This window comes from Molossus molossus, unplaced genomic scaffold (assembly GCF_014108415.1).
Source record: "Molossus molossus isolate mMolMol1 unplaced genomic scaffold, mMolMol1.p scaffold_m16_p_9, whole genome shotgun sequence".
Lineage (NCBI taxonomy): Eukaryota > Metazoa > Chordata > Mammalia > Chiroptera > Molossidae > Molossus > Molossus molossus.
This window is the reverse complement of record NW_023425403.1, coordinates 87,280,216-87,302,658: the sequence shown is the minus strand read 5'-3', so window position 1 is coordinate 87,302,658 and position 22,443 is coordinate 87,280,216. Positions and strand designations below refer to the sequence as shown.

The following is a 22,443-nucleotide window of genomic DNA, read 5'->3' as shown; positions in this document are numbered from 1 at the left end:
CCTCTGGGGGAAGGAGAGAGGGAAGGAGGGGGGAAGGGACACTATGCCAATTAGTCTTTTCCTAATAAGCTTAAAAAGATGTCTCCATCCAGGTATAATGTTGCAAAGTTCTGAAGAGCTTTCCAGTGTTTAGATAAGTTTTACCTAAATTTAGACTCATTTAATGGACATTCAAAATTAATTGTAGGAAGACATATAAATGTCAAAAAATAAATCAGACCATAATAAACCTAATTAGGATGTATATTTGATACATGAAGCTTCAAAACATTGGCAGACATTGAGTTAATGTCAGAAAATGTCATTGAGTGGTTCCCACTTGTTTATATTCAGTTTAGGATGGGTGAACAATCCTAGTCCATAAACCCAGCCAAGGTTCCTTCAGCCATTCCCTGCAAAATGAAAGGCTACAGCATTCATGGGTGAACAAAAAGCAAACAAAACCTCCTTCACACTCATGTTCACAATCAAGCTAGCTTGAGTCTGTATTAGTATTGTTTCAGAATGTCTCATTCTCAGGAAATACCTATGAAATTCTTTACAACCAAAAAGTCAGAACGTAAAAATCTACCACCTCAGGACAGGATTAAGACTTTAGAAATAACAGCCACGGGTAAAGACAGAGAAAGACATATGATGATTTACAGCTCCCTTTGGCTTCACATCAGCACTATTTCCATTTTTGTATATGTGATTATTTTTTTCCTTTGGGGAAACAGAGGATGATTTACAGCTCCCTTTGGCTTCACATCAGCACTATTTCCATTTTTGTATATGTGATTATTTTTTTCCTTTGGGGAAACAGAGGCAGCTATAAAATGATCTAGTGTTTAGCACTTGGGTAGCTAGAGGAGACTACCTGCAATTCCACCAAGCTGATATAGAGAAAGAAATCAAGTGAAAAACAGAGAAAGATAAAAAATCATAAAAAGGACATCAAAGACAAAGAAACCAGGGGGTAAATGGAAAATTAAGAGATATATAATAATGGGATGTGAGGAGGGTACTAGAAAGTACATGAGGATCTTATTAAGCCAAACTAATTTTAAAAGCATGCCAGTCTGCCTGGCAGGTGTGGCTCAGTGGTTGAGCATAGACCCACGCACCAAGAGGTCGCTGGTTCGATTCCCAGTCAGGGCACATGGCCAGGTTGTGGGCCTGATCCCCATTGGGGGGGGCATGCAGGAGGCAGCCAATCGATGTTCTCTCTCATCAACGTTTCTATCTCTCTCTCCCTCTCCCTTCCTTTCTCTCTAAAAATCAATAATGAAAAACAATTTTTTTAAAAAATCATGCCAATCTTATTATTTACTTAAAAAATCATCATATCCGCTGCAAAAAAAAAAAAAAACTACCAAAAAATAAACCCTAAAATTAGTATTGCCTAAAATAACTTCTATTTCTATCCATAGAGCAATGGGTAATTAAATGATACACCATGTTGGGTTGAATCATATGAAGTTTCCCATTTTTGATCATTTTTCCAGCTTTATTGAGAAATAATTGACAAATAAAATTATATATACCTAAAGTACACAATGTAATAAATTGATAGACATACACATTGTGAATTCTCATAATTAAGTTAATTAACATATTCATCACCTCACATAGTTACCTTTTTTGTGTGTGATGAGAATGCTTAAGATCTATTCTCTTAGCAAATTTCAAGTATACAATACAGTACCATTAACTATAGTCACTATGCTGTACCACAGATCCCCAGAACTTAATCATCTAATAACTGAAAGTTTGTACCCTTTAACAGACACCTCTCCCTCAATCATTATTCTACTTTTGACCATTTTTAGCCTACTGACATAGCAACTGCACTTAGTTCAACCTAATACAATTGAATACTTTGCCATCATTAAAAAGAAATTATCTCTATATTAGATTGCCAAACAAACAAGACACAGCATGTGTATAGAATGTTCCCATTAGTCATTTTTAAAGTACACCAAGAAAATGGCCTCTGAGACAGACCATCACCAAGTATCTTCTCACACCGTTTGAATGTCTTATTACATGCATAAATTACTGTTTCAACTAAGAAAAGTCTGGACACTTTTCAAATGCCACATTAAATTAAGCTTCTTTATTGACATTCAAGTTACTTAAAACATTAACCAGTATTTACAGCAACAAAACACTTCAAATAAGGTAATTACTTAAAGTTAGTGGCCTTTTTTTACTTCAAACCTAAGCTAGATACCAAAGAGTTTTATTACCCTAAGGATCTTAAAGGCAACTAAAATAAGCCCTATATTTTAACATGCACTATGTTTTTCTTTTCTTTTTATTTTTTGTTTTGTTTTGTTTTTTATTACTCCTCACCTGAGGGTATTTTTTTCATTGATTTTTAGAGAGAGTGGAATGGAGAGAGGGAGAGAGAGAAATATTAATGTGCTCATATCGATTGCTTGCCTCCCACACATCACCAGGCCAGGATCAAATCTATGACCCTTCAGTGCCTGGGATGATGCTCTAACCACTGAGCAACACCGGCCAGGGCGCAAGCACTGTTTTAACATCTATTTATATAAAGCATTTATATGTAATATGTACAGTCATTCATGCAACAAGTTTTTAAATCTCTATCTGTAACTTACTCTGCTGTAGATCCTCTGTACCTCTATGCACAAGTGTTTCATAAAGAGCATATTTATGCATACATATATAAGCCTGTGTATATGTGTGCAGCTATGTGCACATGTGCCACACACACCATCCTGGGCAGCTACTCAATCAGGATCAAAGATGTGACTAGTAATCACAACCTTTCAGATCTGGTGGTCCCTCAGTCTACCTTCAGGATATTGGGAGAAAGAACTGCTACTGCTGTCTTAAAAACCACTAGGCCATGGAATAGTCCTAGGGCCTCTCCTCCAGGATATACCAATCTTACATATCCGTGGAGGGGATCAAGCCAGTTTGTCTTTTTCTTTTTTTTCTTTTTTATTTTTATTTATCCTCATCTGAGGACATTTTTCGATATTTTGTTCAGACAGAGTGGGAGGGAGAGAGAGAGAGAGAGAAACATCGACGTGAAAGGGACACATCGAGTGGCTGCCACCCACACAACCCAACCAGGGCCGGGGACAAACTGCAACCGAGGTACATGCCCTTAGCGGGAACGGAACCTGGGTCTCTCTAGACCGCAGGCCAACGCTCTAACCGCTGAGCCAAACCGGCCAGGGCCAGTTTGTCTTTTTCTAAATATCTTTTCCATTAACTATTATCTGGATCATGATTGAAGACTGGGAACCAATATGAAATTTAGCAGTTCTCATTCTATGAATTCCCTCACTGCCTTCACCCTCTTCCCTGAGAATCAGTATATGTGCTAAAGAAATGTAACTTATGAGATCTGTAACATATATGAACAGTATGGGTTGGGGGATGGGACAGGCAGGGAGGCTGAGCTCACTGGTCTCAGCAGGTTTAGGCCCTGATCTCAGATGTTTGTACATGGAAATGCTGATTAACTTACAGGCATTTATACAAGCTAGAATAAAATGCAGAATTTCTGAAATTATATACATCTTGGGAAATTTAAGAAACATTTCATTTAATGGTCACTAATGATCTATATTCATGGCAAAATGTATGTGCTCAATAGTTTTATCAGAAAAGTAAATGAGAAATAGCCCTGGCCGGTTTGGCTCAGCGGTTAGAGCGTCGGCCTGCGGTCCGGAGAGATCCAGGTTCGGTTCCCACTAAGGGCACGGACTTCAGTTGCAGTTTGTCCTCGGCCCTGGTTGGTCGTGCGGGTGGCAGCCACTCGATGTGTCCCTTTCACATCGATGTTTCTCTCTCTCTCTCTCTTCCTCTCTCTCCCTCCCACTCTATCGGTACCAAAAATGGAAAAATGTCCTCGGGTGAGGATTAAAAAAAAAAAAAAAAGAAAAGTAAATGAAAAATAACAATAAATATGCTTTTTAAAAAATGTATAGTCTTAATAAACATACTTTACCACAATATCAAATTTAAATAATACAATCTTAGCTATTACCATGAGTTCATAAACACTACAAATTTGTTGTTTGATTTTAATCAATTCAAATTAGAGCTGTCTCTAAATTTTCTTTCAAACTGTTTCAATTTACTGGATAATCTTGATATAAGCATGCATGAAATTTAAGTATATAAAATACACTATTTTTTAAAACTTGCCATTTTGACCATTATTAAGTTTTATGAACTTTTTAAAAATTAAGATTTCAAATGTTAAAGGTATTGTTAAGAAAGTTCCTGTCTTGTTTAGCCTTAACCTTCTAAAAATATATTAAACCCCACATCCTGAATTTATCACCAATGATATAAAATTCAAATGTCACTATTAAAAGAAATTACAAGATATGCTCTGAAGAAATGACTAAAGCAATCCTTTACTTTTTACTAACCACCAGGTTAACAGTTGTGTGTGTGCTTATACATATTTTATTTTATTTACTTATTTATTTTCATCTTTATTGTTGAAAGTACTACAGATGTCCCTCCTATCTTCCCCCAATGATCCCCTCCTCTCCACTCTCACCCTCCTCCTGCCTTCCCCACGCTATTGTCTGTGTCCACTAGTTATGCATATACGCATATCAGTTCTTCGGTTTATCTCTTCCCACCCTGCCCCTTTCCCTCTGTATTTATTTTAGGAAAAAAAGGAGGCAGGCCAATATAAACATGAGTCCATAGGCATATAATAAAAGTTATATTTTCATATAGGGGTCTACTGACCTTAGAAAACAAATTCTCATAAAAATATGAGATGATAAATTTTTCAAATTTATTTTTAAAGAACACAGATCCAATGATTTTATTATTTCATTTTTCAAATTCCTCATTAACGTCTCCCACTAATAACAAACTTTCCACGTGATGGTTTTAAAACTATAATGAAAATTAGAATATATAAATAATCCTTCAGTCGTCAACATTTGCTTTGTATATGTTCACGATCAAAGGAAAATTCAACTTGGAGCTCGCACAGATCAATAGTACCTGCTACATAAGAGTTAACACAGCATGCTAATCTCATATAATACAAAGAGGTTATTAATAATTATGCGTATGTTGGTAAAATTTGAGCTGTGCACTTCGCGGGAAGCTACAACGCAAAAGCCTGGCCTGCTGCTGTTCGAGCCACGGAGGGTGCGGATAACCTCGAGCATCATTTACTAGTGGAGTCGCGTGAGGCCTCTCCCTTCCAAACTGCAGCAGGAGACAAAGGGGCTTTCGGGTGTCACCTGCCCAGCACCCTCTGAGAGTGGGCCAGGGAAGCGGCAGGCTGCTGCCCTGGAAGGGAAGGTGGCGGGGCACTGCAGCCCTGGCTCATCGGCCTGTACTCTCACAGAGAAACGCACACACTCTACAGAACCTTTGCTCACCAGGGAGGGCAAAAAATAAAACATTCCTTTTAAGTTCCCGGAGTGGGAAGTCAACAGCTCCTTTGCTTTTCCCACGCTCCCGTCGAGAGGCTACTTCGCGTCTCCTCCACCTCCTCTGCTGCGGAGCTCCCCAGGAACCCTCCCAGCGGGCGCCCTCGTGGGGCCCCGGAATCCCTGACAGGGCTCTGCGGTCCAACTCCCCTGGCCCCGCCCCAGCCCCGCCCCCCGCCCCGCCCCGCCCCGCCCCGCCCCACCGATCCCCACGCTCCGGGATCTCCGGGCGCGCTCCCTGCGCCCCAGGCGCCCTCTCTCCTCCACTCCCCGCCCCGGCGCGTCCTGCCCACGCTCCCCTCCGGCCCGCCTCACCTTGGTCCGGATCTGCCCCGAGGTGGACACTTTGCGGATCAGTTTCTGGGGTCCCTCTTGTTCTGCTTCGCTGTCGGACGAATCCTCTCCGGGCCCCGCCGAGGCAGCTGCGGGGGTGACCACGGCGCCGGCCCCAGCAGGCGCTCCTCCGGCAGCCCCCGGAGGGTGGTGCTGGCCGCTGGCCCCGGCCATCCTCTCCGACTCCTGCGGGGACACAGCACCGCCCGGCGGGGGCGGCGGCAGTCAGTGGGTGGGCTGTGCCGGAGCCGGCGGAGCCCTGCACCCAGCTGCCGCCGCCATCTTCCGCTCCCCCAGAGGCGGCCTCGGGGGAAGGGTCTGCGGGGTCAGGCGCCCTCCCGCCGGGGCGCGGGGCCGGCTCCGGCCCGCCTGGGACGCCTGCACACCCAGCCTCGGGAAGGTATAGGAGTCCTGACCCAGAGTACGACCAGCGCGGGTAGTGAGGGTGGTAGTGACAGAGGGAACGGGACAGCCTCCCCGTTCCCCCAGGGTCTGTTGTCCCCAGGATGGGCGAGCGAGCGCGGGGAGGACGAGAAACCTCCGCAGCCGACCGGCCGAAGGCCAGCCGTGGCGATACTCGCGGCTTCGGTTCCTGGGCTGTGGAAGCAAGAACGGCCCATGGAGTAAAGAGGGAACCCGGAGTTTCCTCCGGACTCCCTGGGGTGCACCCCGCCACCTCCTGGACCCAGAATCTCCCCAGAGAGACTGGGGCCTTCTCCACACAGTCCCCGCTAAACAAAAGTCCCCTACGCCGGCGAGGTGCTTGGTGCTGCCCCGCGTCTGTGTCAGGAGCCCCCCAGCCTTTCTCCAGCGAACCACACCTCTCCCGCCTCTGCGCTTCAGGTCCTTCCTTTCAGCCTCCCGACAGTGGCGTTCAGTTTCGGGCCCACCCCCACTCCCATCCGGCGCACACGGAAGAGAAGAGCATTTTCCGGGAGGTTCCACTCCGCTCTGAGAACTTTTCGTACAGAAAGAGCAATCCCTTTGGCTAACAGGAAACTGGCAAGGACGGAGAGGGAGCGCAGAACCGAGAGTACACGATGCCCAAGACGAAAGAATGTAAAGTTCTAAGTTGAAGCGCTGCCCGAGACTGCCTGTTAAACAATGCACTGGAGCCCTGTGAATACCAGTGCCCGAGCATGAAAACAGTGGAAGTCCTGGGAGAGCCACTCCCTAGCCCGAGCTACATCAGGAGGAAATGGGATCAACAGGCTGCAGCCACCGCTCACAACTCGTCCCAAGGGAGCTGCTTAAGCCGACACTTGGGAATGGCAGCCTCAGGGTGGGTTGTGCATGCACATCGTCGAAGAAACCCATGCAGGTGTGGGAGGCCGGGAAGGCTTGGAGAAGAAAATACAAAAATTACAAAGTACTCTTGTCATTCACAGATAACTCCAAATTGGTGCTGGCTAAATTTCAAAGTCTGGCAAAAAAAAAAAAAGTCCCTACCAGGCTGTGGAGTCCCTTCACACTTTGGTAAAAAGCAATCTTTAACGTGTTCATGGGCCTTCAGTACCCATTTGTAATTTTTCCGTTAACATGACCTATTTTTTCAGTTGATATAACCTTTAGTGGTAGTCCAAATTAAGATTCTATTAGTTCGGGTTTTTTCTTTTTTAGTGACATTACTCTCAATAATATGCTGTGTCAAAAAAACGAACAGTTCTGGTAGATTTTAAGAAACAGTTAAGAATACTGTTAAACAGTATGCAATCCCAATACTGTATTTACACATTGTAGATGAAATGCATCACAATTGAAAATGTTCTGGTTTGGCCCTGGCTGGTTTGGCTCAGCGATTAGAGCTTCAGCCTGGGGAATGAACTGTAGTAGGTTGGCTTCCAGGTCCAAAGGCATGAACCTAGGTTGCAGGTTTGATCCCCAACTGGGGCCCTGAGGGAGGATGTGTCTCTTACTCTCTCACATAATGTTTCCCTCTCTCCCACCTTTCCTCCCTCCCTTCCATTCTATCTAAAAATCAATGGAAAAATACACTCCTGTGAGGAATCACAACGTTAAATGAATAAATAAAATATTCTGGTTTGTTTGAATCTTCCAAGACAGGAGATTGCTGCCATGTAATACTAATTGATAGAGGCCACTTCTCCAGCCTCGGTTGTCTTCTTTAGTCAAGGAAGGAGTTGGGCAAAATAAACTTTGAGCCCTTTTGGCTCTGTAAATATATAATTCCGTATCTACAAAGAACATTACTGGGAGTGGAATTCTTTAAGAGAAAAAAATAGCTAATCAAAATAATGGCCTGTATCCCAACCTAGCTGTTTGCTCACTGCTAAGTCCAAATGGTTCCACAATGTAGCTGAGAACACCTAGTAAAGGGCCTTTTTAAAGAATAAATCTAGTTCAAACATCTTTTAATGTAAAGAAACTGAGGTTGGGACCAAACTAAACAATCATGATTACTATTTTAATGTTCCCTTTACCACTATATAATAAGTTAGTCTGTCAATTATGTTTCTATTCATACTTTAGGCTCTCAGGTTTTATATAGTAACATTTTTCCAGAATCCAAGCAGAGAGAGAGAGTGATTAAACTGAAAGGCATTGTTTAATGCCCATGCCTATTCATTCTGTGATCTTAAGAGAATGGAATACTTTCTCACTCTGATTCAAACAGTGATTGCTTAAAGAGACTTTAAAACAGTTTCAAGTACAAGAGCTGGACAATTAATACCTCAAAGTAAAGGTATTCATTACTTCATAAAAATGCAACCTGTTATCCCTGCTCTTCAAAGACTCCTGTAACAAGTTCTAGAACTTGGTTATAACTTTTGAAAATACGGCCAGTCAGCCTGTTAATGCTAAACATATTATCCCTGCTCTGCAATTTCCCCAGCACATAGAACCCTCAAAGTGAAAATAATGTGAAGGAAGGAATGTCACTTCATTTCCCAGAAAAGGCAGTGTATGAAAAGCCCTCTTTTCTTCAGTCATCTCTACTGAAGAGAATGTTTTAAGTAATCCCTAATTTAATGTACCTGACCCACTAGATTCTTCTCAGGTCTTATCTGTAAATTGTAAGTTTCCAGAATGAATATTCAATCTGTTACATTGTGTATCTGCAATACACTCTACTTCCCTTAAAATATAACAGCAATGTCAAGAGCTCAGTATTTTCAACCATTTTAATGTAGCTCAAATCAGTGGCTGAAACAAATTTCAAATACGTAGTATATTACATTATTTCTTTGATTTACAAGACTTCCTTGACTTTTTTCCTTACTTGGTGTTTTTTTAAATGTGTCTTACATATTTATTTTATTATTGTTACTTTGAATGTGTCTTACATATTTATTTTATTATTGTTACTTTGAAATTACTGGAACATAACATCATAAACACACTATTAAAAATTTGGACATAAGCCATGTAGAAACTGCATTCAGGATGAAATGGAAATAGAAGCTACCACTAAATTAGGTTTCTACTTGATAGAGCTTCCTGTCCCATTTAAAAAAAAAAAAAAAAAAAAAACTATTATACTGAATGTGTATAAGGAGGAACAGCCAATTCTCATTTTCATACCAACTTTATGAATGTTAGCATATTATTATTCATAAATATTTTGAATTATATTGTTGATCACAACTTATAACAATAAAAGGTGTAATATCTATTTGAGATTTTTAAATCCTGTATGTTTTATGGCTTTATCTTAAATACTATATCATAACCATGCAGAAGTCTACTTTTATATCCTGAAGAACCCAAGTAGGAACTTTAAATAAAGTCACTTTCCACCCTGGTCAGTTTAGCTCAGCGGTTAGAGCGTTGGCAAGAGATTCCCGTCAAGGGCATGTACCTTGGTTGCAGCCAGTTGTGTCTCTCTCACATCGATATTTCTCTCTCTTCCTCTCCCTCTCTTCCTCTCTCCTTCCCTCCCACTCTATCTGATGATAAATATAAAAATATCCTCAGGTGAGGATTAAAAAAAAAAACAGTCATGTTCTAGGACTCATGTTCCCAACCAACAGGAATCAGGCAGAGAACACTGCGGGTTGAACAAGTACTGGCCTGCTTTCAACCAAACGTCAGAACTACTTCTGTAATACTCTATCTGTTAGAAATTTAGAATTTAACATCCAAAAGTTTAATGACGTTGCCTTAGTTGTTACCGAATAAAAAAGATTGAGATTAATCATGACAGCAATTGCATGAACCTAAGAAAAACTTTTTGTCATCTAGACCTAATACATAAATATACTTATAACATCTCATTTAAATGTTGGCCCTTTTTCCTCTGAAACTCTTCCCTCCTAATTTTCCATTAGTTCTGAGTAGTTTCGTAAAAGCCAACTAGATATAAAAATCATTTGGAAATAAAACCAATTTATTTATTTATCTTCACCTGAGGACATTTTTGCATTTATCTTCAGATAGAGCAGGAGGAAGAGAGGGGGGAAGAGAGAGAGAGAGAAACATGGATGTGAGAGAGACACATCGACTGGTTGCCACCCACACGACCCCAACCAGGGCAAGGACAAACTGCAACCGAGGTACGCAACCTTAGTGGGAACTGAACCCAGGACTCTCTGGTCTGAGGGCCAACACTTTAACCACTGAGCCAAACTGGCCAGGGCAATTAAAACAAGTTTATATATATATATCCTAGTATCACTCCACTGTCTAAAAATTACTTTGCAAATACACCCACACTTCTAAGTTTCGACTGTTTTTTTACTAAGTTTGGCTATTTCCTATCCATCTATTCCCACCACCAAAATATGTTTTAATTAATTAGAAATTTAGGTTATACCTCTGTCTCCACTAACTTGATTACATTCTGAAGTTAGCATTAAGGAAAATACACCAATACCTGAATGCTAACATTTTTAGGTCCACCGTCCTAGCTGAAGTAACGGTACGGCTAGCAGTTTATTTACATACCCTTGCTTAATTAAATCATTTCACCTTCAAGTACAAAAATGTCATGAAGTCCAGCAGCTGCCTCTCAGTTCTAAACATGGATACATGTCAATCAAGAAGTGCTGTGCTCTTTGCTATTACTCAGCATCAATTCCCAAGGTTATGTTTACTCTTCCATGAATAGTTCTATGTAGAATTATAACATCATGTTTTAGATTCCATCAAAAAATAAAAAAAAAGAATGAGAGTAAATTTTTACATGTATGCTATTATATGCAACATGGGATAATGCAACAGGATCTATGTAATGTGAACATTGCCTGTTTGATACTGGATATTCCAATATCAAAATTGTATGTTTTTTTGCCCTGGCCGGTTTGGCTCAGCGGTTAGAGCATCCACCTGCGGTCCGGAGAGACCCGGGTTCGGTTCCCGCTAAGGGCGCGTACCTCGGTTGCAGTTTGTCCCCAGCCCTGGTTGGTCGTGCGGGTGGCAGCCACTCGATGTGTCCCTTTCACATCGATGTTTCCCTCTCTCTCTCTTCCTCTCTCTCCCTCCCACTCTGTCTGTACAAAAAATGGAAAAATGTCCTCGGATGAGGATAAAGAAAAAAAAAATTGTATGTTTTTCATAAATGTAAATGAATACACTTTTATAATTGAGAATTAAAGTTATCTATATTTGAATTCTAAAAGCAGATTTTAAATAATTGTGAAATTGCCCTAGCCGGTTTGGCTTACCACAGACTGAAGGCTCTCGGGTTCGATTCCCAGTCAAGGACACACAACTGGGTTGCAGGTTCAATCCACCCAGGGAGGCAACCTGGGGTCCTAAGGGAGGCAACCAATGGATTGATGTCTCTCTCACATTGTTTTCTCTCTCACTCACTCCCTTCCAATCTATCAGTGGAAAAATATCCTCGGGTGAGGATTAACAACAACAAAAACATTGTGAAATGGGTCCAAGTCAAAGCAGATGTTTTTAATCCACTGTCTTTGAGGGTCCACAGATTGGGCTTCAGGAAATCTGTGATTCCCTAGAAACTGTACTTAAAATTTTACATGTATGCTGCATAGGATCATTTTTGGGTGAAAGAGAGTCCATGGCTTTGATTAGTTTCTTAAGAATCATTGATTGACCCTTTCAATGTTCAAGAAAAGTTCAAGAATACCTGATTTTGATGAATTTTGTGTTCCTTCAAAACATATTTAAATTAAACTGATGTTTCCTCCCTTAGCTCCAAATTAATTAAATAATTACCATTTAAATACTGTTCTCTTTTTCCCATAATTTATCCCTCTTTTTTTCTTGAATATGCCACTTTTCAATAATTTGGATAACTTATCTTTTTTAAGAAATTAAATGAGAATTCCCTTTATTAGTTCTTATACTCTGTAGTCATATCTGTATGTCCACAGTTTCAAATAAAATCACTAAAGTGTCATTTTATGCCACATACCTGCGATATCTAAAGATGCTTTTTGGCCTATCTGAATGTAACTATTAACATATATGAAAGAAGACACTGATTAGTCCAGAATGTACACTCTGTGAAGATTTAAGGATTTGTGTCTATGTTGTTAACTGCTATATCCAACAGTCCTGGAACATAGTAGGTGCTCCATAAAAATATCTGCTGAGTAAATAAAAGGACTTCAGTGTTTAAAGAAAGTAAATCTAACTTCTAAGGTGAGTTCTGCAATCTGGATAAAGTGTCATAATTTACTCACACATTTGTGTTAGGGCTCAAGTTTTAAAAGCTAATAAATGAAAGTTTTTATTTTTGTCATTTTGAGATGTAATTTCTAAACACAAAAGTAGTTCTGGCATCAGCACCTTGAAGTAAAATAAATATAACTGGGTATTTTTCATTGTGATTGGTGATAGTTTAAAATATCCAGGTTCAAGTGGGACTTCATATAGTAAAGTTTAAAAATAAAAAAGTAACAAGAACAGGTCAGTCACTGAATTTAGTTCTCAGTGGTCTTTGATTTAAACTTCAAAACTAAATTTTATGTTTAATTTCAAGAATAATTTGATCCCGAGTAATAATCACAATAGAATATGAGCAGATGGGCAACCTAACAACATGTTCAAATTTACAAAAGCAAAGACAGCTGCAGATACAAAAGGATCAGAGTCCAAGGACACTTATGAAAGGTCGGGAAACAGGAGGCAGAGAAACGCAGTCTGGGCAAAGGAGCTGGGAGTATATATATTAGAAAAGAAAAGGGAGAACCAAGCTTGGCACCTGACCTAGAAGCTCTGAGCAGACACGGGGCCAGCCTGAGCAGACACGCGGAGTCCCTGAGAAAAGAGCATCTGAAGACGTTGAAAACAACACGGGTGAGCCCAGAAATTTTGGACGAAGCTTTTCATATAGATTCAAGAATTTCAACTAAGACGTAGTAGGCAGGGCGTGGAGAGCCAAAATTCGATGCTAGGGAGAAAGCAGCCCTCAGAGGCTTATAGAGCTCTGAGTGAAAAGGGGATTCCAGGGTACCTGGAGGGTGGTAAGGTGGTTCTGACAGATTTGGAAGAAAGAAGGAAGTTGAAGGAGTTAGAGGGAACAAATCCAAAGCCATCCACTGCTACTGGCCCCCAGCCCCAACCCGGTCTCCTCCTTATACGCACACACAGAATACACATGCATACACACACTACTTTCAATACCTAAAATTACCCAACCTCCGCGTTGTATGTAGCAAAATTGAGGTTGGCTTCCCGCTTCATCCCAGACAAAACCCTTGAACCCTAGAAAAGCCAGGGGCTTTAGCAGCGAACAGGAGTTGGAGGCGTGGTTCCGGGCTGCAAGCTGCCATCAGCCTCCCCAAGCGCCGGTGCCTGGGAACCTGAGCGCCCAGGTGATCGCCAGGGCGCGGTCTCCGTAGGGGAAACCGGTGCTCTCTGCGCCCCACATGCTGGTCCCAAAGCCTGGGTTTCTTCTCTCCTCTTCCCTACCCACTAAGATCTAAAATCAACTTTAAAAGTTGAAAAATCGGTGAAGCTCGGAAACGGTCTTCCCAGAGCCATCGTCAGGGGTTCGCCAGCGGCCCCTGGGGAAGAACCTCGGCTGGCGGGACAAAGGCGCTCCGGAGGAGCCCGGGCGGCGGAGGAAGCGCTGCCCCGGCTGGGAAGCAGCTGGGGACCTCATCCCGGGCCATTTCCTGAACGGAACCCGGCCCGGGAGGGGGAGGGCAGAGGAGGAGTGGGAGGGGGTGGGCGCGGCGCTGTACCCACCGGTTCCTCCCAGGCCGGGCTGCAGGCACCGGGCGCGGGGCGCACGTGCTGCGGCTCCATCGCGCCGGCCCCCGCCCGCCGGCCACCCGAGCGCACGGACCCGGGCCGCCGCCGGGGACGCTGGATGCGCTTCCCTCGCCGCAGTCTTCTCAGCCACTGCCGCTGCCGCTGCCGCTGCCACCCCGCCCGGGGCTAGTCACCGGCCCTCCCGCTGTCTCAGGCTTCCGCTGCGCTGAGCTCTTCGGCCCTCGCCCCGGTCCCTTCCTCCTCCACCTCCTCCTCCTCCTCGGTCCAGCTCCGCGCGATCCGCTCCCCACCTCGGCCGCCGCTGCCTCCCACGGCTGCAGAATCCGCCCCTCGCTCCTTCCTCCGCCCCCCGCTCCCTCCCCTTTTCCTCCCCGCTTCCCGCCCCTTCCCCTGCCGCCCCCTCCTCCAGCGGGCGGCCCGGGACGCACGTGACCCCCCTGTCAGGCCTTATAAGGCACGGAACCGAAAGCTGCCGCCGGGGGATCGCGGGCACCAGGCGCCCAGGAGCGGCCTCCCCCAGGACCAGGCGGCAGGGAGAGCCCGGGCTGGGCCGGCCCACGCGGTGGCCACGGGAGCCACTGTGTTCAGGAGCCCCGCCAGCCGCCTCCAGCGCCCAGCTCTCCCTCTCCTGCTGCCTGCAGCCTGCGCCCGCCTAACTCCAAACGCCGGCTGCCCACGCCGCAGGCACCTCCCCTCCGCTGAGGCTTAAACGAAACCCCACTGGACAGTACCCGACTTCAACACAGCAAGGGAGGACACTACGGTCCAGAGCCGCTCTTGAACCAACTGCACCGGGGATAGTTTATTCATTGTGAGGTTAATAAGACTGCAGATTGGTTAGCTTCTGCAGGAAGGGTTAAGCTTGAGCTTCTTTATTCGTTTTTCATCATTGATGGTTTCCTGAACGGAAAACTCGCTGAGGAGTGGATCTGCCTTCCAACGGGAGCATTACATTCAGATTATCCCTGACCTGGCTCGCAGTTGTGGAGGGAAAAGGGCCACATGCTAACCTGACAAGCTCAGGGAAGGCCTCCTGGTGGCCTTGCAAACTCAGAGACCTAAAATAACCACCAAGGATGGTCTGAAATTAAAACTTTTTAACTTAAAGCAGTTTATGGCAAGTAGTCATGTCCTAGGTTAGAATCTTCCCTGACAAAAATTAATCTTTACCTTAAGGAAGCCATTCTGCTGTCTTTTGCATCTAAGATTACATTCCTTTGGAATGTCAAGATAACTCCCCTTTTCTCCAGACCCCTCGGAGCACAATCAGTGCACTAGGGTGGAGACCATAAACCCTCTCATTGTTATTGGTATCAGGTTAATTGTTGACTGTTAACTGTCTTGTACCCACCTAATTAAAAGATGTGTCTATCATTTTACTTTTCATCCAATCCCAGAGGTTTCCCTAATCTATCACCAGTAGATTTCTTACAACTCACTTGCATCTTCTCTTTTGATTGTAATGTATAAAATAAGGTGCAAAACTGCCATTCTCCGGAGCATTATCTCAGTGTGTTGAGATGTTGCTTTCCGACAATTGTCAACAATTTGGCTCAAATAACCTCACAAAAATTCTTTACAGGTTTGAGTGTGTCTTATGTTGACACAGCGTATGCTCAATAAATGGCCAGTTGCCTTCCCCCAACCTTTGAAAGCTTTACAAATAGCTTTTCCCATCATCTTTCTGGTATCTAAGGCTGTTCCATCTAGTCGCAATCCAAGATTGGCTTTCACGGGTTATTTCCTCTCCTGGACTTTCAGGCTCTTTCTGTCATAATCTTCCCATGGCCCTTAATCATGTCAAACACAAACCACACATCTTAAAAACAAAACTGAACTCTGGCTGGTTTGGCTCACTGGTTGGAGTATCACCCTCAGATCAAACACTCAAGGGTTCAATTCCTGTCAAGGGCACATACCACCATTGCAGTTCAGTCCCCTGCCCTGGTCATGGTTTGACCAGGGCTGTGTGGGAGGCAGCCAATCAATGTGTCTCTCTCATATCAAAGTTTCTCTCTCTCTCTCTCTCTCCCTCTCTCCCTCCCTTCCACTCTATCTGAAGATAAATGGAAAAAATAGCTTTGGGTGAGGATTTTCAAAATAATAAATAAATAAATAAAAATTAAAAACACTTACTTGGTTAAGTCTGCCTAAATTCTTCGGGGGATAAATTCTTATTATTAATCTTACATGCACTTTTTTTCTTTTCTTTCTTTTTTTTTTTGGAACATGCCCCTAGCGGGAACCAAACCCAGGACTCTATGGTCCACAGCCCAAAGCTCCAACCACTGAGCCAAACCAGCCAGGGCTACATGCATTTCTTAATCTGCCACTCATTTGTCCCTGCAAACCAACTCTGCGGGCAACTATTACACAGGGAGGACCCTGACAAAGGTCATCTACAGCTTTGAAAATGTTCTAAACCACTGGGTTTGGGGTTTGTTTTTCTTTCCCAATTCTTTTCTTACTTAATCTATGTGCACCACTTGTCATTAGGGACCAAACTTTCATCCTTGAAACTGTACCTTCTATTGGCCCCTGTGACAAATCATTCTCCAGGTTCTCTAACCATTTCTTCCTGAGACCCTCTGCCAGGTCTTCCATGTTGGAGTGCCCAAATAGTCTGCTCTTGGTCTGTTTCTGCTGCTGTCTGGTCTGTTCAGCCCACCCATTACTTCAACTATCAACCACATGCTAACTTATAAATTCCCATTCCTATCCCAGATTTCCACTTCTGTAAAGGCAACTTCTTTCCTGAAATTTCTATCCAGATGTCCCAGGGGTCTTAACCTCAGCTTGACTGAAGCAGTGTAAACTTTCCTGCCAGTTGCCTTCTCTCTCTCAGTAAAATGTCTCCACAATCCACTCCTACACCCACAGGAGAAATCTGAAAATTGTCCCAGGCTCTTCCTTCTTGCTCCCATGGCCTCCTCACACCACATGTTTCTGTCTACCTCCTTCCCGCCATTTCGCTGCTCTTCCTGGTTTCAGATCCTTTGTTTCAGGCCCGTGAAACATTGTATTAATCTCTTTATTAGTCTCACTGTCTCCAACTGGTGGCACCTCCACCCCTGCCATCTCTAAAATACAAAATCAAGGGAGTCCTTTCTAGACAAGCCCTTCAACTGGCTCCGCATTACCTGTAGGATGAAGTCCTAATATTTTAGCCAGTGTCATTTCTCCAGTCTCATCAAACACTCGGAATCCTCACACGCAGCTCCGTCACATCACATGTTTGTATTCTGCGCTCTCTCTCAGAATGCCCTTTCTCTTGCTCCAGCCTGTCCAAATGCTCGCTCATCTTTCAAGCCTGCGAGTCACCTTCCTGATACCATCATTTGACCCTGCTGCAGGTTAGAACTGGCCACTCTTTCTAGACTGAATGTCTATAATGCCTCAGAAGACTTTATTAAGCTAATTTTTACATATAATCTCTCTGATGTCAAGTATAACTGATTTATCTCCATCTTCCTAGTTTTCAGTTCAGTTTCTGATGTATATTAGATGCTCAGTAAATGCTGAAGGAATTAATTATGTGATGGAATTTTGTTGCTATATATATGGCTATAGAAAAGCAATTTCCCATGCACTATCTCATTCAATTTTCACCATTCTGCCAATAATATATTGCTATCATCTTTTATCGAGATGAAAACAGAAACTAAATAAAGCAATTTGCCCAAATCACAAAGCCAGGACTACAAACCAGTTTGCTTAGTTAAATTTATTACACGTTTATCTGTTCATTGCTCTTTTTTTCCAGCTTAAATTCTATTTTGTATGGTACAATAGCTTGCTTTTTGTAGTGGTTGCCTAGTTTATATCTTTCCACCTCTTTATATTCAACCATGAGTCATTATGTTTCAAGAGTGTCATGTAAATAACAGTTGAATTTCGATAGTTACATTCTGAGAATCTGCTTTTCAGTAGTCTATTTTAATCAATTTTCATTCATCATGTATATTAATCAGGGTAAAGGTCATTATAAGAAAGACGTCCTTCTTCCCTGCCTTTCTCCAAACACAATATATATTTCTCTCTCTTGAAATAGTCATGGGATAGTGGTCCAGGTTGTTGCGGTGTCTCCTTTCCTCCATGTTGCTATTTCATCCCCAAGGGTAGAGCCTTTATCTACACGGCAGAAACTGATCAGGAAGTTCCAGCTCAAGGAAAGAAGAGGAAATAAAGGAGCCCAACTTCTTAAGGCCTAGACCCTGAGTAACACACTTCTCATTTGCTCATATCCCATTGACCAGGCGCACTTACACGGTCACATCTAGCAGTAAGAAGTAGGAAAATAAGGCCACTCGCCAGGCAGCCAAGTCCCAACCACAACTCTACTGCTATGGAAGACAGAATAGACTTTGGTGACACTAGCACTCCCTGTCACATCATGGTCACCATCTTTGGCCTTATTACCACCCTCTCATTTCATATTTATTTAACTTTCTTTTACTTTGCCTGTTTTTTTCTCCTTTCTAGCTTTCTATTCTAGTAAATGCATTTTCTTTAGTTTTCTCCCTTTTTTAAACACTTCTACTGATTTGGAATTTATACCTTCTATTTAAATTCTTAGTAGTTACCCTTAAAATATTAACTTTATTTTTAATCCTCACCCAAGGATATTTTTCTATTTATCTTCAAGATAGAGTGGAAGGGAGAGAGAGGGAGAAAAAGGGAGAGAGAGAGAAAAACATCAACGTGAGAGGGACACATCAACTAGTTGCCTCCCACATGACCCCAACCAGGGCTGGGACAAACCACAACCAAGATACATGCCCTTGACCAGAATTGAATCTGCAACTCATTGGTCCATGGGCTGACACTCTACCGCTGAGATAAACCAGCCAGGGCTTAACATTTATTTTTAATATCCAAGGTTAGTCAATATCATCATTCCCTTCCTTTAAACATTTTTAAAATATATTTTAATTGATTTTTTAGAAAGAGAGGAAGGGAGAGAGAGATAGAAACATAGATGTGAGAGAGAAACATCGATTGGCTGCCTTCTCCACATCCCTTACTGGGGACTGAGCCCGCAACCTGGGCATGTGCCCTGACCAAGAATCGAACCAGAACTTCTCAGTCCACAGAACAATGTTTAATTCACTGAGCCACACTGTCTGGGCATCCTTTCCTTCCTTTAAAGATAATCTTTTGGGTTTTTTTTATCCTCACCTGAGGACACTTTTTGTATTCATCTTCAGATAGAGTGAGAGAAAGAGAGGGAAGAAGAGAGATAGAGAAACATTGATGTGAGAGAGACATATAGACTGGCTGCCACCCACACAACCCCAACTGAGGCCAGGGACAAACTGCATCTGAGGTATGTGTCCTTAGCAGGAACCGAACCCAGGTCTCTCTGGACCGCAGGCCAAACCGCTCTAACCACTGAGCCAAACCAGCCAGGGCTAAAGATAATCTTATACAAACAAAAATAAATAAAACATCTTCACTCTCAAGTCCCTCTCCTATCTAGTATTGCTATCTAGTATTTTCATTTCCTAAATTACTTTTTAAATTCTTTACTAAATTAATCATCATTACTACTTTTTTTCTTTATTAATTTTAGAGAGAGAGGAAGGGAAAGGGAGAGAGAGAGTGACAGAAACATCAATGAGAGAAAACATCAGTTGGCTGCTTCTTGTATGCTCCCCACTGGGCATTTGGCCCACAACTTGGACATGTGCCCTGACCAGGAATTGAACCAGCAACCTCTTGGTGCATGGGTCAACGCTCAACCACTGAGCCACACTAACCAGGATCATTACTACTTTTATAGCTATAATTTAATTATTTTTTTCAAAATATTTTATCAATGTTTATTCTTACTATTTGCTTTTTGTATCTAATTCTTTCCTACTGGGCTCAATTTTTATCTTGGTGAAGTACCTTCTGGCATCTATTGTTGGTGATTAGAAGTCTGCATTCAGTCTCATTGTTATTTTTTTATAGACTTTTTTCTCTATAGTCACTGAATTTTTTTTCACTTGATGTTTACATTACTGATTAGTGTCTAGGTGAATTTTGTTTTTAGTTATCTTGTTTAGGACTTGGTGTGAATTTTTAAATTGAACTCCTTTGGTTTTGAAAAATGTTCAGCTTTTACATAATTCAAATATTACCCCCCTCCACACACACACATACCTCATGCATTTTTATCTATTTTATATTTCTGGATCACTTATTAGATAGGAATTGAAGTTTCCCATTTTATCCTCCATGTCTTAATTTTTCTTTCATATTTTCCATCTTTTTACTTCTCTGTCCTGATCTTACAGAATTTTCTCAGCTCTATCACCCAGTTCCCTAATTCTCTTTGCAGCTATATTTTCTTTTTATTATTATTATTATTATTATTATCCTCACTCGAGGACATTTTTCATTCAGATAGCGTGGGAGGGAGAGAGAGGAAGAGAGAGAGAGAGAAACATCGACGTAGAAGGTACACATCGAGTGGCTGCCACCCGCACGACCAACCAGGGCCGGGGACAAACTGCAACTGAGGTACATGCCCTTAGCAGGAACCAAACCTGGACCTCTCTGGACTGCAGACCAACGCTCTAACCGCTGAGCCAAACCAGCCAGGGCTGCAGCTATATTTTCTACTCTGTAATATGCCATTGAATGCTTATTTATTTACATTTCTAGAATTTTCATTTCATACTTTTTCAAATCTAACTGTTCTTTTTTTCATAATATCTTGTTTTTATCTTGGAGTCTCTTTTTTTTCTTTATCTTTGACCATTTTGAACACATTTACCTAAAAGTCGATTTCAAATTGTACTATTATCTATAGTTGATAGAGTGCAAATTCTCCCATTTGTTGCACTTGCTGAGACACATTTGTGGGGACACATTTCCTTGTGTGCTTTATAATGTTGTACAAGTGAGCTCATCTTTAATAGGACTTGTTTTGACCCAACCAGGGCCGGGGACAAACTGCAACCGAGGTACGTGCCCTTAGCGGGATCCAAACCTGGGTCTCTCCAGACCACCGGCCGACACTCGAACTGCTGAGCCAAACTGGCCAGGGCTCTTTCTTTCTTTTTTATCCTTATCCAAGGACATTTTCCCATTTTTGTTCAGACAGAGTGGGAGAAAGAGAGAGAGAGAGAGAGAGAGAGAAACATCGACATGAGAGGGACACATCGAGTGGCTGCCTCCCGCACAACCCCAACCAGGGCCGGGGAGGAATCACAACCGAGATACGTGCCCTTGATTGGAATCAAACACGAGACTCATTGATCCACGGGCTGACACTCTAACTCTGAGCCAAGCCAGCCAGGGCACCAAGGTGTTTCCTGAGGGAGCAAGCCAGGTGGATGCTGTATCCTATTATGAACTCATGTCACAAATCACATAGCATTACTCCCACCAAAGGAAGTGATTGGAGCTGTCACAAAATCCTGCCCATTTTCTTGGGTATGGAACTTAGACCCCACTTGTCTGTTGGAGGATTTTGCTTTATAAAATTAACATGGAGCACACACAAAAAATGATCCATAGCAAACCCCATTCTGCTTGAGCCACATTGGCTGTTATCCCTGCTACTTAATAAAAAGGACATACAAATGACCAAAGAGACATATGAAAAAATGTTCAATGTCACTAATCATCAGAGAGATGCAAATTAAAATGACTATGAGGTATCACCTCACACCTGTCAGAATGGCTGCCATCAACAAATTTTCAAACAAGTGTTGACGAGGATGTGGAGAAAAGAGGACTCTAGTACACTGCTGGTGGGAATGCAGACTGGTGCAGCCACTATGGAAAACAATATGGTGCTACCTCAAAAAATTAAAAATTGAATTGCCATGTTACCCAGTGATCCCACTTCTAGGGATATATCCTAAGAAGCCTGAAACACCAATCAGAAAGAATATATGTACCCTCATGTTCACAGCAGCACTATTTACAATCACTAAGATCTGGAAACAGCCCAAGTGTCCATCAGTAGATGAGTGGATAAAAAAGCTGCGGTACATGTGCACAATGGATCATTGCTGTAAGAAAAAAAGATCTCATATCCTTTGAGATGACATAGAGGGACCTGGAGAGTATTATGTTAAGCAAAATAAGCCAATCAGAGAAAGACAAATACCACATGATCTCACTTATTTGTGGAATATAATGAACAAAAAAAGCTTTTGAACAAAACAGACCCAGAGACATAGAAAGAAATAAGGTTTAGACTGACAAACCTCAGAGGAGAGGGCTGGGGGAGAGGGATGAGATCAACCACAGAACTTATATGCATGTACCAATGGACACAGACAACAATGCCTGGGGGGGGAGGGGCGTGATAGGGAGGAGGATATCTGTGGGGGAAAAGGAGAAACATCTGTAACAAAAATAAATTAATAAAAAAAACTTCAAAATTATTAAAAATGTGTTGGCTGAATATTTACTTGTAAGAATGCCATCACTATAATAAATGAAAAGGCAGGTTTTAAAATACAATATGTAAATATTATGTAAGTATGCAGTAAGAAGCTTGACAGGCCCTGTTTGGCTC

General features: G+C 42.5%; 1 protein-coding gene across 2 annotated transcripts in view; it reads right to left on the bottom strand.

Annotated features, from left to right (window-relative positions):
- Positions 1–5,960, bottom strand: part of DGKH (diacylglycerol kinase eta) — a 199,159-nt gene extending 193,199 nt beyond the window's left edge. The window contains exon 1 of one of the 2 annotated variants that reach the window (XM_036249838.1): positions 5,754–5,960. In XM_036249838.1, coding sequence (XP_036105731.1) covers positions 5,754–5,945 — 192 coding nt within the window. In that variant the 5' untranslated portion in view covers positions 5,946–5,960. The remainder of the gene's footprint in view (positions 1–5,753) is intronic. The other variant, XM_036249840.1, reaches the window with a different exon arrangement.
- Between the last annotated feature and the right edge of the window lie 16,483 nt (positions 5,961–22,443).